The sequence below is a fragment of the Telmatherina bonti genome (genome assembly GCF_933228915.1).
Source record: "Telmatherina bonti genome assembly, chromosome: 23".
Lineage (NCBI taxonomy): Eukaryota > Metazoa > Chordata > Actinopteri > Atheriniformes > Telmatherinidae > Telmatherina > Telmatherina bonti.
In genome coordinates, this window is record NC_136632.1 from 17723489 (window position 1) to 17742436 (window position 18948).

At 38.9% G+C, this 18948-nt stretch overlaps 2 protein-coding genes across 2 annotated transcripts in view; one reads left to right on the forward strand and one right to left on the reverse strand.

The window, feature by feature from the left end:
• Window positions 1-336: 336 nt before the first annotated feature.
• On the forward strand, window positions 337-11303 carry elk3 (ETS transcription factor ELK3). Its single transcript, XM_079263395.1, has 5 exons — window positions 337-453; window positions 4590-4817; window positions 4899-5612; window positions 6464-6586; window positions 9499-11303. The coding sequence occupies exons 2-5, from the start codon at window positions 4611-4613 to the stop codon at window positions 9589-9591; spliced, it is 1137 nt and encodes a 378-aa protein (XP_079119521.1). The 5' UTR covers window positions 337-453; window positions 4590-4610; the 3' UTR covers window positions 9592-11303.
• A 219-nt stretch (window positions 11304-11522) lies between these two features.
• Window positions 11523-18948, reverse strand: part of cdk17 (cyclin dependent kinase 17) — a 43070-nt gene continuing 35644 nt past the window's right edge. The window contains exons 10-17 of the mRNA XM_079263180.1: window positions 18794-18917; window positions 18479-18599; window positions 17575-17672; window positions 17355-17460; window positions 17088-17130; window positions 15650-15740; window positions 15448-15525; window positions 11523-14845 (exon numbers count right to left, since the gene is read on the reverse strand). Of these exons, the coding sequence (XP_079119306.1) occupies window positions 14805-14845; window positions 15448-15525; window positions 15650-15740; window positions 17088-17130; window positions 17355-17460; window positions 17575-17672; window positions 18479-18599; window positions 18794-18917 (702 nt within the window). The 3' untranslated portion in view covers window positions 11523-14804. The remainder of the gene's footprint in view (window positions 14846-15447; window positions 15526-15649; window positions 15741-17087; window positions 17131-17354; window positions 17461-17574; window positions 17673-18478; window positions 18600-18793; window positions 18918-18948) is intronic.

An 18948-nucleotide genomic window follows, 5' to 3' on the forward strand; every position in this document is an offset into this window, starting at 1 on the left:
GTGTGTGTATTTAGGTAGAGGGAACAGGAGGAGAAACAAAAGTGTGTTATTAAGTTAAGGTGTGTGTGCTGCACGTGGCGAGGTCCCCTGGTCTCTCAAGACTGTGGAACGAGAGAAAAGGACTTGTTAAAGGGGTGTGTTTTATGGGAAATAGCGGTTGTGGGTGCGTGTGAGCGTTTCTCTCTGTCTCTCTCTCTGCGTGTGTGTGTGTGTGTGTGTGTTTACACAGACGGGAATACTGCGCCAGAGGAAGTGCGCCCGTTCTCCGTCTGTGCGTCCCAACTTCCTGCTCTGAGGCAGGAGAGAGAAAAGCTACGGATCCGCTTTCAGACAGCGGGCCAGCAGCAGAAGCATGGAGCCTCTGCACAGCACACACACACACTGATTTAAGAAACAAACGTACACACCAAGAGCGGGCAAACAGTTAGAGGAGCAGCGGCCGTCCACATCTGGGTAGGTGCCATGTTCCCTTCTGTCTCCAACTTTCTTAGGTTAGTCCATGTATCTGCGCATTTATGCACAGCGGAGAAACCCTATGCGGATCTCCAGTTAACTTCTATTGTACTTCCTGAAACTTAATGAAGATGAAAGTCAATGTCAAGTTTGAAAACTTTCCAAAAACTGTGTTAGAAACGAATAAATCTGTGCGTAAAATTCGAAGAATCTGTGCGTAAAAGGTATTAAAGGTGCGCGCAAAGCTTTCCGCACTGGAGCCTTTTCTCCTCGTTTTAGGTTGCGTTTAAAGAAAAAAGATTAAAAACAGTTTTGTCTCCCAGCTTTTTTTTTTTTAATAAGGAAAAATAAGAAGAAAATAAGTGAAAGGGGGAAAAATCTGTCATGGTTCCTTTAAAAATGTTGCAGTAGACTTTCTGGTTTGTCTGGACCTCACAGACTAATTGCCATGCGCTTCCGGATTGAAGCTGGCAGCAGACAACATCTTGAAAATGAGTCACTGGTGCAAAAACAAAGAACCATTTGAGTTCCAGCAGACCCCTGCTCCCTCTACACAGACATACACAGACATATTTTCAAAAATAAGAGGTAAGCAGACCAGAGGAAATGGATGGTGTCACGTGTGGCTTTTGGTTTGGTTTGTTTCTGTTGAAGTTGAAGTGCATGGACTTGACACAAAGTTGTTATCATTAAGAATCAGAATAATTTTGTGTGGATTAATTATAACAGTGACACAAAGATGATTGTTTGTTTGTTTGTTTGTTTCAAATTCTTTTCAACTTCAGAGATCCAACAGACTGATATCAGTTAGTATCTGTTTCCCAACTTTGTCGCTAATGCAGATGTGTGTGTTTCCTGAAAACATCTTTTGAGTGTGAACAAACACATATTATCGAAACAAAAAGACGCATGCAGAATGTGTGTCATTTCCCGGTGTTTCCCAGTTACAGGAAGTCCTGGAGAGCCTTTCACCGGGAATGACGCCCCTGAAGCTCAATGACAGGAAGTCCTCCTGCAGACATACAAAACATCACTACAGTTCCTCTCTCTCTCTCTCTCTCTGTCGTGCGCTCTGACACACATACAAGCACACACACAGATACAAATTTGTGAAGGAAATAGGAAGCAAGACCATGGGTAGTTGTGTTCTCTCTTACTACGATAGGTCATTGTTCACACTTTCCCCTTTTCTACTTGTTGATTTCCGTTCAAAATGAGAATCAAATTTATATAAATGCTGTATTTTCGGAATAAATTGGTAACATGACTGATTTGCATATCCTCTCTCAAAATTGTAAACTCATCATGGCCTGAAAGAATCTGAAGGAATTTCAGTGGGAAGGTAAAGGAGCAAGGAGTAAGTCTAAATTGGACACCATGGATTTTTTTTTTTTTTATCCTTCAGATGAAGATGAACCATCATGAGAGGAGGAAGTTATGTCAGAAACTATAGTATAGATAGCTATATTAGCAAAAGCCAAAGTTTTCTCTGTGAAAGGAAACTTTGTTAACCTTGTCCAAATCAGAGGCATCTGGAAGCATCGCAGAGTGGAAATGTTTTCTCAGGTCAGACCACTAAGGATTTTTTTTTGGTAGGAAATAAACACCATGTGCTGTGGATCAAAAAAAGAAAAGCGTAATCTGTATTTTTAGGTGCATCAAGTCTAAAATGTAAGTTTTTGAGAATTGATGGCAGCTACCTTTAAGATGACACCTTTTCAAGGGGCATCCATATACTTTTGTCAATAAGACCATGTACAGTCAATTTCTGTACACATTTTAAAAAGCATGGCAGTCACTGACCTGGCTGGCTGCAAGCTTGCGTGGATATCTTTTGGGGGGGGAAAAAGCAACATTCTGTATTGTTGGGTACTTAAAGAATGTTGGGATAAATGTGACAAAATAACATCTGGAACTCTTCATGACTTGTCCTCCATCCAAGAGCATCTTTTAATTGTTGAGAGTAGCAACATAAAAAATTGTTTTTTGTTTTTTTTTTTTTGCTTTTTTTTTCTATTCATGGCCCCACTTTTTCCCCATTCAGAGTTGTAGTACGTTTTTACTGTTATGCAGTTAACATCATGTGTAACAACTTTTGTCAAAGAAACAGACAAACAGATGCTCACACTCAGTTGTTTTCAGGTAAACACGTCAGTTAGAACTGTGCTGGTCTTGGCAAAGGGGTCACTGACCACATCCGGCTTTGTCACCATGGAAACATTTGAAAAACATCCGACATCTGGTCTTCACACAATGTCTGTGACAAGCATGCAGCCTGGAATATGCAGAAATATGAACATGGAAAAAAAACAAAAGCAAGTTAACTGAACATTTTATTTATCTTAAATAGAGTTTTGGTCAAGATGCATATCTGCTTTCAGAAATGATCAGATCATCTGTACACAACTTGTACAAGGAAGTTGCAAAACCACAAGACCACACATGTAAACACGTGGTCTGCATGTGTGGGCATGTCGACTGCACCTGAATTTGAAAGACAAAGGAAAGAAAAGTGTTTTTTTTTTTTCTTATTTCTTATTAGTATCGGAAAAGGAAAGAACTTAAAACAAAGTTCTCAATTCAAGTTTGAAACATGTCCATCAGATGTTATACAAATAAGAAGTCATACCATGAGCAAAATCAGCAATCAGTGGGATGATTGGAGATTTCTGTTTGGATGTGCAGAGAGCCAACAATGATTTGAGGGCATGTGAACACAAACACAGGTGTTTTTAATGCCAGTGTTCTTTGTGTTTGCCCCCACTGTCCACATACAAATGCAGTTTTTGGGCACTGAAACTGAGCAGGGTAAAAATCTCTGCTTAATTATATTATAACGACAATGTTTCCACTGGTTTGGCTTGTGACACACGACTTGTGACAGTATCTCCTCAGTTTGAAGTCAGAATATGTTCTCCTTTATTAGTAAGCCAAAGTTGCGGTGCTAACCTTTGGCTTTTTACATTTGTAATGATTCAATTACTTACCAATTATTTATTTATTTATCTGCACAGTATAAAACCATCGATCTAAGAAAAAGGAAAAAGACAACAAGAAAACCGATTGTGCGGATGAGATAAAAACACCTTATAGGATGATGAGATATCTCACCTTAACATAAAAAAAAATATATATATATAATACAAAAACATTACACATGTAATAGAAATACAGAAACTAGAATCAGACATGCAATAATATCAAAACATACAATAAACTATAAACTAATATAAAGAGGAAAATAGAAGCATAAAGAAATTGTCAAGTGCACTGCAACATAATACAACACTCCAATGACATAATCCAACACAAATGTCATTTTGGGCCACATCTGGTTGGGCCTCCAAGTGGTGGGAAAGCTTTGGGGAACAATGTGTTTTTTCCTCAAGAATAGAGTAATTTTCTGACGCTGAAGACATTGCATTTAACTGAGCATTTGCATTTAAAATAATAGAACAGGAAACGGCTCTTGCATCTCTTGTCAATTCTTGTCAGAAAAGTTGAATTCACACTAATCACTGTATTATCATGCAGAGGTGTTTATGTAAATATAAAAAAAAAAACAACTTACCTGTATTCATGTCTACATTGCCTGATAAAAGTGATGTTAGACAGTCCAAAGGGCCACATTCAAGACAGACAAACCCATCCTTACTGTGGCATGCAGCTGAAGAACTGTTTTCATGCTCTGCGAGAAAACAATGAAATGACAAGAAGCTAATAGGAGAAGTTGACTGGAGAATAACTGGAAGTCTGTTGGCCTGTTAGTGGGACAGTAGCTTTAACTACTCAGACAGGGGCTGCATGAACTGACTGGACAGTAGCCATGTGGGTAAGTGTACCAGCAAGCAGCCATGTCTAACTTCTGCTCACGGCATGACATTAGGACTCTTATCAGGTCTAGAAAGTAGCTCTTTGGTGCTAACCGCTCATTAGAGATGCAGTCATTGCTAAACTGTCACTTCCATTGATCTTCATTTCCTGAATCAGAAAAAGAAGTGTGGTTACAATTCAGTTTTAATGTGCATTAGGTTTCACGTGCACCACTGAAATTTTTAAAAAGATGCATTAAATCTCAAAGCTTACTCAGGTTTTCAAGCTCATTAAAGCCAAATTCACCTGATCATTCTCTGCAGATTGCCTTTATCTGTGCCATCATGGAGAGCTCCATAACACTTTGGCAGTTCCTGCTCCAGCTGCTGCTCGACCAGAGCCACAAGCACCTCATCTGCTGGACATCCAATGACGGAGAGTTCAAACTACTGAAATCAGAGGAGGTGGCAAAGCTGTGGGGGCTGCGGAAGAACAAGACCAACATGAACTATGACAAGCTGAGCAGAGCTCTGCGCTATTACTATGACAAAGTATGCAGCATGTAAAACATTGTGCACAAAAACAGTTTTTCATCGTCGTAAAATGAGAGCTATTTATTATGTCTCTTGCAGAACATCATCAAGAAGGTGATTGGGCAAAAGTTCGTCTACAAGTTTGTGTCATTTCCCGAGATTCTGAAGATGGACCCTGCCGTGGTGGAGGCAGGTCGCATTAGTGAGGAGAGTGGCGGGTTGATATCAGAGCCTGAAGGTGAAGATGAGGATGGAGTTGAGAGAAACCAGTACCTCCACTCTGGCCTGTACACCTCCTACACTAGGAATTCCCATCAGCATCCTCTAGAGCAACACCGGCCAATCAAAACAGAGCTTAGATCCGACAGCCATGACGAAAGCTCCTCTGTCATCCGATTTGTAAAAAACTGCGGCCACTCGTCTCTCCCTTCTACCCCACCTCCATCATCAAGTGAGAGCTCCCACTCTTCCAGGCTGTCGCCTCATCTGGCCTGCTCTTCCTCACCGTCACTAAGCCCTACCCACATACGAGTGAAGAGACGGCGCCGCAGCATAGACAGTGATGATTTAGAGCCCAATGCCCAACCTCTAAACCTGTCGTCTGGTCAGAGGGAGAGGGAGAGGTTACAGTGTAAAACAACCAAAGAGAGGAGAGGGTTGGCCAACGGTGCACCCTTGAAGGGCAGAAAACCAAAAAGCCTGGAAATCTCTTCCTCTTCTCTCCTTTTGACAGGAAGTGATCTCGTCTCCATTGCTCTCAATAGCCCAGCGCTGCCCTCTGGGTCCCTCACTCCTGCCCTTTTCACGGCACAGGTACGACGTGAAACATAACTCAGCTATTAATATTCACAACATTCACAAGTTCCCATGTAAGCAGCATTTAAGAAGAAGGGAAGGAGAAATGTTTGATGGAGAAAATCAGACAGGGAGGGGATAAAGAGAGGTGAGCGGAAAGAGGAGGAGGGGAGGAAGGAGGATTCTAAGTGAAGCCATATGTTCCTGATGCTCCTGCTCCACTGGCAGCAAATCGCTGACCAAAACAGGACAGTCTGACTAGATTCAGGCATTCAGCTGACGCTCTCATCCAGACTAAGTAATCATGGCTTCTGTGTGTGAAACTAGAAGAATTATTACCTAATTATTCAGTATGTCACACTTCCTGGCTACAGACACTTTTTGGTTATTGTTTATAAGCTAAAGAAATGTATTGAATTATGTACTTTCCCAAATATTTGTGCCCTTTGTTTGGATTCTACACCTCTTTAAAACCTTTTTATGGTGGTTGAGGCTTTTTCAAAGGAATAGTTTTGCAGTTTGCATAACATGGTAAAATTTGACTTAAAAAAAAAGAAACACTACAAACTGCTCAGTCCAGGTGAGCAGGAGTTAAAAAGAATTACGGTGAATAATTGGTAAGTTGTAAATGGCAATGGTATTTGATGAAATCACTGCCCTGTATAAAGTCACTGGAAGAGTCAGAGAAAATATTTATATTTCCAATATTTACATGGAGCAAACCGGGAACCTCATTGTTCAAGGTTAGCTTCTTTAAGAACAAATGCGTTAAGGTCTGACAGTTTCACTTTGACAAGTTGCCACCTTGAACACTGTCACCTCCTTCTTCGTGCATGTATTATCTGACATAGATTGTTTTGTCTTTATAGACTCCATCTGGTCTGCTGCTCACTCCCAGTCCTCTGCTTTCCAATATTCATTTCTGGTCTGGTTTGAGTCCAGTAGGACCCCTTAGCCCTGCTCAACTACAAGGCCACACCCCGCTCTTCCAGGTAAACCTAATTTATTTGCAAAACCATGTATGAGAGGATTTTCAATGGCCGCTGGAATTTTCCAGCCCCTGAAGTGGTTTAGAAAACTGAACTGGCCCAAAGCGACAATGGATCAGACCCAGCTAGCTAGCCAAATATGTTTAAAATAAACTAGTTTGAATGGTGCATCGTCTGACTGAGCTGCAGATAAAAGTATTTACTGGTATTCTAAATATGCACAAACCTATTGTAGCTAAAAGCCTGTCGTCATTGTGAGGTGCAACCCTTAACCCTGACATTAGAGGCTAAATAGCTGTGATGGCTTTACTGTCTACAGGGAGGCACGACTGACAGCTCTCATTAGCTGTAGCACTGAAAAGACTTTTTGGGTCTCTTAAGCTTTCTATACTCTGGTGTCTGTACTTAATATGTAGTAGCATGCTTTCAATTCACATGTACTAAATCAACATACACAGGAGGAGGCATCTGTTACTGGAAAGTACCTGAGGATTTGCAGAAAGCATCATACAAACCCTCTAATAACCTCTACAAGATTTGGATCCCACATGACTATCTTGATCTTGGAATGTATAATGCCTGCATTACCAAACTTTATCTTTTGAACCTGAAGATTAGCAAACATTCACTTACAAGAGATTCACAAAGAACAGTCATCTTATTTTAAGTTATTAATACATTAAGATGTTTTGTTCTGTAGCATTGCTTGGTTTTTACTCTGGTTATAATCACATAAATTACAGTTTCATCTAAAATCTGCAGAAGAAATTTGACAACATTTAATCAACCAAAATGTCTCTTTGATTTTTTTTAGCTTGGTAATAGAAAAACAAAAAAAGAGCTAAATCACAAAGCCAAACATCCCTGTTTTACCATATGCATCAGTAACAACAGGTATTTTCTTTCACCAAACCTTTCTAATCCAAGATAAACCTTCAAAATCTCCAATTTAGTTTCTGAAGCGAAGGGAAATATTCTCACAAATGTCAAGAGTAAACTCAAGATCTCAGTCTGCCTCTGGTCACTTCATGTTGCATTTTTACCTCTGCATTGTTTTGGGGCTTTTGTCTTTTTTCTGTACTTCTGTGTACGAGGTATTTGTGTATTTGTGTGATTAGTCGTGTGCCAGGCTTTCAAAATAGGCTGCAGATGTTTCCGCTCTAGTGTGGACAAGAAAAAGGGGCAACTTCCTGTTGGCTAGAGGGGGGAACGTGAGAGGGTTGGTTGGTCAGTAGTCCCTCCCACCATTTTTAACTTTCCACCTCAAAAACACACAACCACCTGAATCAATCATCTAATGGCCAGTGATGTGATCAAAGAAAATGTTTTTTTTTTTTTGTTGTTTTTACAGATATTAAGTTCACCCAGTTGTAGAAAATAAGAGTTTTGGAAATGTAACACAGAAAAAGATTCACACAGCTCATAGATGACGCTCCATTTGTGGAATTAAAAGCCAAAGTGTTTCTGTGAAAGCATGTAAAGGAACCATTATACTCTGGACATCAAGGCTGCAAGTTTAATGGTTTTAGTTTTGGAAAATAGTGGCAATCTAGAGTTGCAGTAACTGACGTTGTTAGGGGAAGTGTATCTCGTCTCCCAGTCAATCATGTAGTTATAATGAATCTAATTTTAAACTAAAAAAAAATTCAGTGTGGGTTTTTGTTTGGATCTCGTCCACTTTTACATTCATGTTCTGCTTGTTAAGCCACGTAACCCTGACCAGTGACTCACTCAAACATCAAAAAGAGCACGTAACTAAAAAAAAAAAGAATGAAGCAGCAAACAGATAAAGAGCCCATATAACTTGTAAACTTTAAACATGTTATTCCTATCAGGAAGTAGAAAATTTGGCACAAAAAGTTATGGCAAGGCTTAGAATAGAAAAAAAAACACAAGTACACCATCTAAAGCAGATTAATAGTATCAAAGCGATGTCGCTAAATAGACAAGAAAAGAATCCAGTAAAGGCCTGAGAGATGTCTCTGGAGCTTCCTTAGATCCTACAGCTCACCGAAGCTTCATTATAAATTATGGAGGGGAGGATGTAAAAGGAGACATTTTTAGGGAGAAGAAACAGAGAGAAAAAGGCTGAGGTATGCCACGTGACTTGAGAACTGCACTAGAAATCAGTGACAACAGGTCTTAAGGAGTGATGAATCCTCTGCAGGTCCCTTAATGCGACTGAAGCTGTGTGGGATCATTTTGACAAAGAAAAGACAGCAATCCCCCCCCCCCCCCCAAAAAAACTTTGGAAAGTTTTTCAAGAAACCCAGAGAATTGTTCATTAACAGTTTAAATGGAGGAGAAAACCTTTATAAGATTCATACTCTGTTGATGAATGTAAGAGGAAATACCAAGTATTGACTTATACACCATTTGATGTTTGCCTTACATGCAGTACTTTCATCAGTGGTTAAATTGATTTTCTTTTTGCAATATATGAATCTATGAAGGGTAGATCAAGATTTTAGCACAAGATTTCTGCAGGATGTTCTTTCATTTTAATCATTCCACCTTTTAAACTACTTTCTTTTGGAACTGAACTAAACGTGACATTACAGGTTCTTACTTTAGTCTCTTTTGGGGTCCAGAAGTCATCCAGGCTTACTTAACCGACTCAGAAAGCATTTTCAGTATAATGAGATAAGGACATGCTGCGAGAGCTGAAGACATTTCCCATTTCCCATTGCATTCTCTGCCAGCTCGAGGTTTAGGGGGGTGTAAGGTTACTCTTCTGAAATGAGCCTAAATTGAAAAAGTAAGATATGAATGTATGTATGTAACACCAATTAATAAATGCATAAACATCACAGTCAGCTTTGCTACTATGTCCGCCTTGCAAATGAGAGAATGAAAAGAAAGTCTGCTTTGTAGCAGTGTGTTTTCTTTCTGTAACTCTACCTGTCCCACTGCAGTTCCCTACACTGCTGAATGGACCCATTCCTGTACCTCTGGCCAGTGTCGACACTCCTTCTCTGCTGATCTCCTCCAACTCCAACAAGTCCTGATGCCAGCCTGATTTCAGACCAAGTTGGACCAAAAGGGGACGAGTAGAGCCACATCAGCTAAAGGACCAAAAAAATAAGTAATTAAAAACCTGATGCAGGACTTTGATTCATATTAAAAGTTATATTTTTGATACCTTCTTCACTCCAAAGAAGATTATTTGCTTTAGTTTTTTTTTTTTGTTTTTTTTTGGATGTTTACTTGAGGGCTATATTTTCATCTGGGTTAAAACCTCCAAAATTTCTTTAAATACAAAGAAATTGACTAGAGTTCAGACCTCATCACACCTTTCATCTCTTTATATAACAACACAGATTATGTCAGCATTTGTTGTAAAGACTGCTTAGCATTTTAATGAATACTTTGATTTTCTTTGCTCAGCATGCCAAATCTCATTACCCTCACATTTGGCTCAGAGATCCTCAGAAATCTTGTTAAGATTTGTGGGATAAAGAGATCATCAAGACAAAAATACTTGCAGGTGTAATCTGAATTCATGAAACGTTTTCTTAATCAACTACAAGCAGATGCAACATGTCTCTGTCACATTTAGAAGCTAGAGGATTCAGTAGATTACAAACCTTCCTAATTTACACGTCTGTTGTGCTGTGGAGCAGAAATTCACTTTCTTGCATCAGGTGAATACTACAAGGGGAAAATTGTAAACACGCACAGATACAATCTTGTTAAAAAGTACAAGCCTAACAGGATGTTTCCAGCTGATATCAGTCTTTAAGTCAAGGATTTTAGCCTGTCCTTGGGTGCCATTGCCCTCCAGGTTGTAGCAAGTTTCCTGCTTCAGTTCAAAATAAGATACAGTATAAGTAAATGACTGACAAGCTTTTGCATAACTCTACAAGCCACTGGAGAGATGCATTTGATTTTATTTAGGTGTGTTAGGGAAAAATCTCACATCTGAGAGATTGTGGTGTTGAGGACAAGAAATAGACACTGCTGCTCCTGCTTTGAGGGAGGCTAAGCTAATTGGTTTTTAGCTCTAGTTTCACATTTATTACTCAGATGTGAGAGGTGCATTTTGTCATCAAACAAACAGGCCAAATACATTGTAAAATATCAAATAATGCAATTAAATCTGATCACCAGGGACCAAAATTGGAAAAAGTGATAGAAACATTCCTGCAGTGATGGTTTGGTTTTCTCCTCTGATAGGCCAAATATTAAAATGTGCAGTTTTGGATGTTTGTGTTTTATTTAGTCTATTCTTGAAATTGACAATCTGTCACTATCTGGACTCTTTGAGCTGGACTATGTGAAACGGGATGTAACACCTAGCAAAAGGATATGCTAGCCAGAGCACGAAACGCATAATTTTCTGTAATTTTTGTTAATGCACTGTACTTTTGTACAGAAGCCAAGAGGTCATTCATATATATATATATATATATATATATATATATATATACACATATATATATACACATACATATATATGTATAAAAATGTACATATTATCTCAAGCCCTACAAGCTTTGTTATTTTGACATACTATATGTATCAGCATAACTAATTGTTGACATGGACTTTCTGTGCTCCTGTACACTATGTGCTTTTTTAAAATTTTTTTTTTATATATAAGATTCTGTACTAGTTTGAAGTGTTTTAAATTTCATTCCTGGTTGAAACTGTACTTTTTTTTCCCCCTTTGTGAAATTGTTCTGGAATCTAAGCCTATTCTAACGGTTTTTTTCTTGGTGCCTACAATTTATGAATAAATGAGACTTTTCCTTTTTTTAAAAAAAAAAACAAAAAACCAGATACTACTGCATGTTTCTGTTGGGATTACAGAATAATTCACCACCCAAATAAGGACTGCTGCACAAACGGTTTATGAAACGATTTAAATTTACTTCCAATGGTTATGAGAAATAAATAGTTCCAGTAAAAAGAGTCACACCGACTGTTCACTGGCAGCTCAGTGTTTCAGAGAGGTTGAGTCCACAAAACAGCAGGCCTTCCATGCATCAGGCGCACACACATACCCACTCTTGCGCAAACACTTAAACATGTTCACATAAAATTAGCTCAATCATACATCTGAAAAAGTACATTGTAGTTTTTACAATGATAAATATTAAACTGTTTTAGAAATCACCTTTCATGCATGTTACTGTGATTCGTTGAAGAAAAAAAAAAACAAACCAAAAAAAAAAACCAGTCCTATTAGAAGAACACAGTTTGCAGTTTACAGTGAGATAATCCACATGTGTTAGGGGAATTTATAATGTATACAATTCAGTTTTGCAGGTGGAAATAAAGGTACAATAAATTATGAAAATGGTGGAATAACAGGACTATATAATACAGGACATTTACCATTATTATAATGACTTTTCCTGCTTACAGTTTGTTACAACTATCACAATTGAATGCAATCATCTCAAGAGCTTAAGAACAATTCACACAGAAGATACTCCTCTCTAGCTGACGAAAAAAGATGGATATCTTTACAGGACTATTAAACAATTAACTGCAATCAATGTTTAATGTTCATGTCATTCAATTAATGGTCTTAGATATGAGGTTATCACATTTTACTTGTGCTTCCAGCACTTTTCTAGCACCTAATCAGTAAGTTGAAACAAAACTCTTAATGTTGCTCAGACAAATGTTTGTGCCTTTCTAACAGACAATGCATTTTATATTTTCACTTTGTTTTTGAGCAAAAGAGCTGCAGCAACAAGAAAACCTCCCACATATCCTTTTACAACTTACATTTTTACTATTTAATGTTCTTAGCACTCCTGGCATTTCATTAAACACGCACCTGCACTGCACTCAGCTCTATTTTTGCCCCAGTAAGTGCAGAAACTGCTTTCTACCTTTGTGACTGTTGAATTTTGCATAACAGTCCTTGTACTCTGATGCTGACAGACACTTAAGTTTTATTTTATTCACGATCTTTACAATTTGTTTACATTTCAGCAAATAATTTTAACTACTTTTGGACTGAGAATTAGACAAGATGATTGATGCCACTCATTTGCTTCCTTATCTCTTTACAGCACCCCAAGTCACCAAAACCAGCAATTAGGAAACATGCACCCTGCTTAACCTGTTTAAGTTTAAAGAAATCTTAAGTTTAAATGTGTAGTCCTACCCAGAGAAATTATGAACAAAAATAAGGATTTTCCTAAATTTTTTGGCTAGAGAAACTTTTAAGTTACTAAAATTGATTTTGACAAATGCTCACAAATGACACAATAGCCAAGGCTTAGCTAGCTTAGCCAAGGCTTTGTGTGAGTTCACTAGCCAGATGCACTAAACTTACCATAAAGAAAGGAAGCTAGCTGAGCAAGGAAACTAACATCTATAATCAACATGACATTGTGCTTGTTGAGAACAAAAGCACAAAACCAGAATTATTTGCTAAGTTTCTAAAGAAAGGCTCTGCTGCTAACAGTACAAACTTGGCTAGACAAGCACTAGCCAAGCTTGTACTCATTTTTAAAGTCCACAATTAAGTCTTTAAACTCTTCAATTTAATAAATACTGAATATGTGATTGTTAGCATGTTGAATAGATCCTAGTGGGCTAATTCTTATCACTGTTCTAAACTTAGCCATGCTGGTTGTCTCAAACTGTTTTTGTCTTGCACTAAGCGTAGCAAACTGGTAGCATAGTTAGCAAGAAGATTTGAGTGGTATCAGTTTTCAGGAAAAACTCTCCCCTTTCACTTTTTGCAATTGCATCAGTACAAAGCTGCATAATAAGTCTGCACTCAACTGAAGCTGAAGCAAGGAATGCTTTACAGTAACTAAGAGGGGTCATCTTTTTGCTTTACTAAAATCTTTTAAAAAGAGATTTCTCAACAGGTTTTATCTGTAGCATCAGTCAGTTGCCAACAAAACAGTGGTCATTTAAATCTAAAATTTCAATTTGAAATTTTTCTTTTTTAAATTTTGGTACAAATGTTTAAGAGTGGTCCGACAAAAAGAGGAAAATAATCACTTGCTTTTGAACACTTCCAAAATACCCCTTCCACCCCATCTCTACATACATACATGCCACAAGACAGCTGTTTCACAAAGAAGTCAAAGGTCACGGACACAGAGACATCTTAATACTGTTGGGTAAACTCAGCCGTGTTGAGGCCTGTGTCCCTGATTTAAAAAAAAAAAAAAAAAAGTAACAACTGGAGTGCAAGTTCAAACAGTTTCTGCAGAGATCTTCAAGAGCAGAGCAAGCAAGTGTAAATTTTCCTTTACTTTTTTTCCGGTAAAGTCCTGGCAGTCTTGAGGGGTTTTAGGGAGTTCTTGCTGGCTTCCTGTGGGACATCATAGACATCCTTTCAAGTTCCAGCATTCCTCGTCTTTCATCCAAACGTAATGCTAATCTTCACAACTTTGCATTCCCACACTTGCACCTCAGTTTTTGGTCCTGTTATTAAGCCTAAAGAACATAAAAAGAAAAAAAAAAAGTGTTGCATGTTCTCATGTTGACTGGAGCTTCTTTGTTTCTTGAGGTCCTCAACATCAGTCCACTCACAACCATACTCTGGCTTTCACGTCCTGTGGGCAGGGGTGCCAAGTGAAAACAGTTCATCTGAAATGTTTTGGAAGCAACAAAAAGAAATCCAGAGGAACACTCTAATAACCAAAACCATTGTGTGTGGCAGACTTTCTAATAATCTGGAAATGTTGTCGAGTTCAGTCAGTGAAGCTCGAAGAAACGCAATCTCCAAATATATATATATATATATTTTTATGTACAGATATACATACTTCTTAAAAAGTCTGAAGAAACTGAAACTATGGGTCTCTGAGCACGACAAGGGGAGAACAACTTAGATCACAGCGTCAACATCAACATCAGTTGAATTTTAACTCAAAAGAAGCTCGAGTAGGTTTGTCAGGAAAGGAACAGTAAGGTTACAGACTGCTTGACTGTGCATGGCATCTCATGTGCACAACCATACACATGTATATACACACATACACACGCGCACACACGGTGTGTTACAAATACAGTAGTACTTTAGCAGCAAAATTTTTTTACTTGTATCCTCAATAAATAAATAATCTCTAAACAAATACAAATCAGTCACTCACTCAGTGGATGTGTGTGTTTGTGTTAATGTGTGTATGGACGTGTTTGTGTGTGGATCAAGGAGTGGGGTGTGCCACTCCAACTGGAGATAGGCTCATGCGAAAGGTTGCTGGGAGGTGATGATGAAGACCTTCCTCTTCAGGAGATATTAGAAAAGCATGCTTTGCCTTCTGTTGATCTTGCTGTTACCTGCAAGAAGAAGAGGAAAATACCCATAATGCCGAGGGGCTTTATTATCCTTTATCAATTTATAGATTAACATTTTCAACAACTTGAAGATTTAAAGATCCAGATTGCTGATGTTGCATAAGATTGCCAGTCGTCTGTAACAAGGATGCTTTGAATAGAGCCATCTTAAGTGCTTTTTTAAATTTTTTCTTTTTTTTTTTGTATTTGTTTATTCTTTTACCATAAACAACAGGTGATGTCATCTTAGGGTCTCATCTTATCTGGACATAAAATTGTTTTTTAGAGCAAGTTTGGGTTACAACAGGTGGTGTGGAGCCATCTACAACGGTCAATTACAACGTGCATAGTTTTGCTTGACGCTTAGTTCCATTTGCATTATGGGAAATGTAGGATAAGCTTCTCTTGTATTATTAAAAAAAAAAAAAAAAAAACAAAAAAAAAAAAACAGGATTTCACAGCTTTTGCTGTCTGAGTTTAACATCATCATGACCATACTGTCTGACTAACTTCCAACAAAGTGACAGAATAATACTGCAGCAGCACTACATGCATGTTTGATCATCAAAAAAAGCCGAGGCTATGTGGTTGTGTCACCCACCCACCTGACTCCGGGTACGAGGAGTTTCTATAACCAGGATCTCTTTGCAGCTGCACTTCCTTTAATGTGAATATTGATATACCTGAAACACAAGTTGGAGAGCTTCAGTCTACTAGACTGTATGTAACAGAACACAGAGAAAAAGAAAGCAGCAGGAAAGCCTAAGGAGGATAAAAATCAGCTCTTCTTAAGCTGTGCATGCTCACTCTCAGGCAATGTGTGCACTCTCATCCCAAGCTGTCTGAAGTAGGAATGTTTCATCGCCTCATCAGCTGAAATCCTCGCCTTGGATTCGTACTGTAAAAGCAAATACAGGAATTATCAATCATCCTGTCATTTCAGCTTATTTTACAGCAGTGGTTTGTTGTGTCTACAATCAGGGATTCACCAGATAAAACTGTGAAAGACATAAGACACATTAAGCATGTGTATGTTCACTAAAATTCTGCTGAAAGGAAAGCACTTAAAGAACAGAGAAGAACTGTGCCTCCTGCTGTCAACACACAGTACCGACTAACTTAATGTGTGTGGTTTGCTCTACATAATCATGTGGTAAGTTGATGGAAATTGAACAGTTTGTTGCATCAACTCAGTCATCATTCACAGAAAGAGAAAGTTAACCAGTAGGTTCAACTGATCACTTTGAGCTGAAGTGATTCAAGAGCAAAACATCTTTTCCACTGAGAAAACTTTTAGTGGACAGTAAGCATGTTTATATAAAGACGCCACTATCAGCTGTTGTCTCACCTAAAACTCACAAAGTTGTCCATGTTGGGATGCTTACTGATCCAAAAATCTTGCACCTTGGTTACAATGCTCTCATCAAATCCTCTTACAATTGTTGCTAGAATCCAGCTGCCTCTGAAGCTAATGTCCATAATGCTCTATTAACTTTTCTACAATAGCAGGCAGCTACATCTAGGCTTAAATCATTACTCCAGTCAGTTTGAAGATGGATTCGAAGTTAAAAAAGAATAACTTGACTTACAAGACTTCCCTGGCTGGTAAGAAGTGTCGGACATGTCACTGTTGCAACTCATCAACATTTTGTGAAATAAAATGCACATGCTTGTGTTGAATCCAGCACCGTTCATGTTTACTGCTGAAGCAGTCTGTATCTTCTACCATCTCAGAGGAATAAGTAGAAATTTACAGCAAAAGGGCTGTTCCATGTGAGCTAAAAGCTGACACAATGTGACCAGCCGGGAGTAAGAATGTGTTGTTGATCACTTTAAAGCATTTATCATGTGATGAAAAGTTCACATTTACAGTAGGTCACATGGTGACAGCAGAGCCAATTTGCTTCATGAGGGTTTTGCGATGCAAAACTCTAAAAACAAGTTGGATATTGTTCCTGAAGATTACAAGAAACAAAAGGCACAGTCTTCCCGATTTTGCTTTCTTTTTGTGGGACTTCGCACATCTATTTTAGCTCTGATAATTCTTGCATTCTGCTTTACTGTTTTAATCAGAGAGATACTTTGTTTCACTACAAAGAGAAGGGTACACACAAGAAGAGTGTGGGAATGGTTTAATTATGATGAGTTTTAAAAATCAGCTTAATAAAATCATACCCTAAAACACTGGATAATTCAGTTTAGTGTGGAGAGCATTCTGGGAATTGTGTTGGAAGGAAACACTCACTCTGAGGAAAGCCAGCAGCAGCTCAATGCCTTCACCATCCAGCCTAGAGAGAACAAGAAGAGCAACAGTTTACTGTCTGCCTGGGACTCATGGGAGGAAGGAAGTGGACAGCCGTCTCTAATGTTCTGCAGGATTTCCTGCCTGCAGCACACAAACACTGACTCAATAAAGCACAGCCTTACTGTATGCATGCAAACAGGGAGACAGAGAAGAAAAAAGACAAAGGCATAGAAAAAACAGCACAACCCTCCACACGCAGCACTGTACCTTGGAGCGTGGTTGATTAACGGCTGCGGTTTGTATTTTGGGAAGTTGTAGGACTTAAATTCTTCAATGGAGGAGATTCCCGGCCAGTTCTCCTCCGTGGGTGTGCCTGAGGTTGCACAATCATAGCCAAATCAGTTGCGCTGCCACATACGGTTACAAAACCTCTGGTGGGGAAATATTTGTGTTGTTATGGTAAACTGGTTTGGCAAGACACGCTCACCCAGTAGCCTAAAAATGAGGTGGAGCTCATCCTCAACGGTGGAGCCTGGGAACAATGGCCGACCTGCAGCCATCTCATAGAATATACACCCAACGCCCCTGGAAACAAACACATAACGTCAACTTATACACAGCTTCTCTGTGAATTCGTGACAAATTTTACATGACAAAAAAACCATTTGGTTCATTTAAGCTGGGGACGCACCGCATGGCTTTTTGCCAGATTTTACTCTACCATTTCCAGTTGTGTTTTATCGACATTAGTCGCAGGCTGTTGGCATTAAAGTTGGTTCAGAAATCTGTTAATGTGTGATGAAGTTTGAACTCAAATCGGCAAGTGAACACACCATGCCCCACTGAAGTCGCAGCAATGGAAACATGTTTGAATTTGAATATGAATCTGGTTGTGTGTGTGGAATACACGCATCATCAACAGCCAATGAGAAAGAGGAAGTAGTGCTATTTGGCGAAGACAACAGGCAACAGCTCAACAACGGCTAACGGGAGAGGAGAGGTGAGAAGCTGGACAATACAAATGGAAGAAAAACTGATCAAACTCTGGTAGAACATGAATGTTTATACAAAGTTGGATGCAGTGAGTACAACAAGTGGACGGACAAACGTCCAGGCTTTTTGTTTTGACCACAAGTCATGCAAACGTTTTCTTGAATTTTATGTGACAGTTTGATGTGGTCATTTCTCCTAAGTTGATCATGTAATGTGTGATCCCTGATCTGGTGCCATCATTAAATGTACAGTATATTTGTTATAAAAACATCTCCCGAGACCAGTCTGTTAGTTTGTGCTCTTACTCTTTTGTAAAAAGAGCGAAGACTGTGAAAGTTGTTTACTGTGTGCCCAGCTTTAGCTGATTCATTTATGCAGTAACGAGTTAAGCTTTATACCACATATCGATCTGTGTAGAGTACTCTGAAGATCCCAGGAGGACATCGGGAGGCCGATACCAAAGAGTCACCACCTCGTTGGAATATGTTTTAGTCGGGACGGACTTGGCTCTCGCCAGACCTGGCAACAAACAACAGAAAAACACACATTAGGATTCTGACAAAGAAATTAGTATTTTATCTGCAGTGAGCAGGGTGGGAGATAGTCAGCCAAGTTTTATCATATTATCAGAACTCCATCTGAAACGTTTATGACAGGAAAAATTGAGCTCCACTGTCTAACAGAGTCACGGCACCTGCTGAGACTCTACTCACCAAAATCAGCCAGTTTGAGCTCCCCTTTCTCATTGATGAGGAGATTCTGTGGCTTCAGGTCCCTGTGGAGAACTTTCCTCTTATGACAATAAGACAGCCCTCGCAAAATCTGGAACAGGAAGATCTGGAAATGCAAGGTAAGAAATGAGAACTAT

What these genes read in the sequence shown, in the direction of transcription:
- elk3 (XM_079263395.1), top strand. Translation starts at nt 4,611, where the DNA reads ATGGAGAGCTCCATAACACTTTGGCAGTTCCTGCTCCAGCTGCTGCTC. An exon ending in TGCGCTATTACTATGACAAA is followed by an intron (nt 4,818 to 4,898) that starts GTATGCAGCATG and finishes TGTCTCTTGCAG; the next exon opens with AACATCATCAAGAAGGTGAT. An exon ending in CTGCCCTTTTCACGGCACAG is followed by an intron (nt 5,613 to 6,463) that starts GTACGACGTGAA and finishes TTGTCTTTATAG; the next exon opens with ACTCCATCTGGTCTGCTGCT.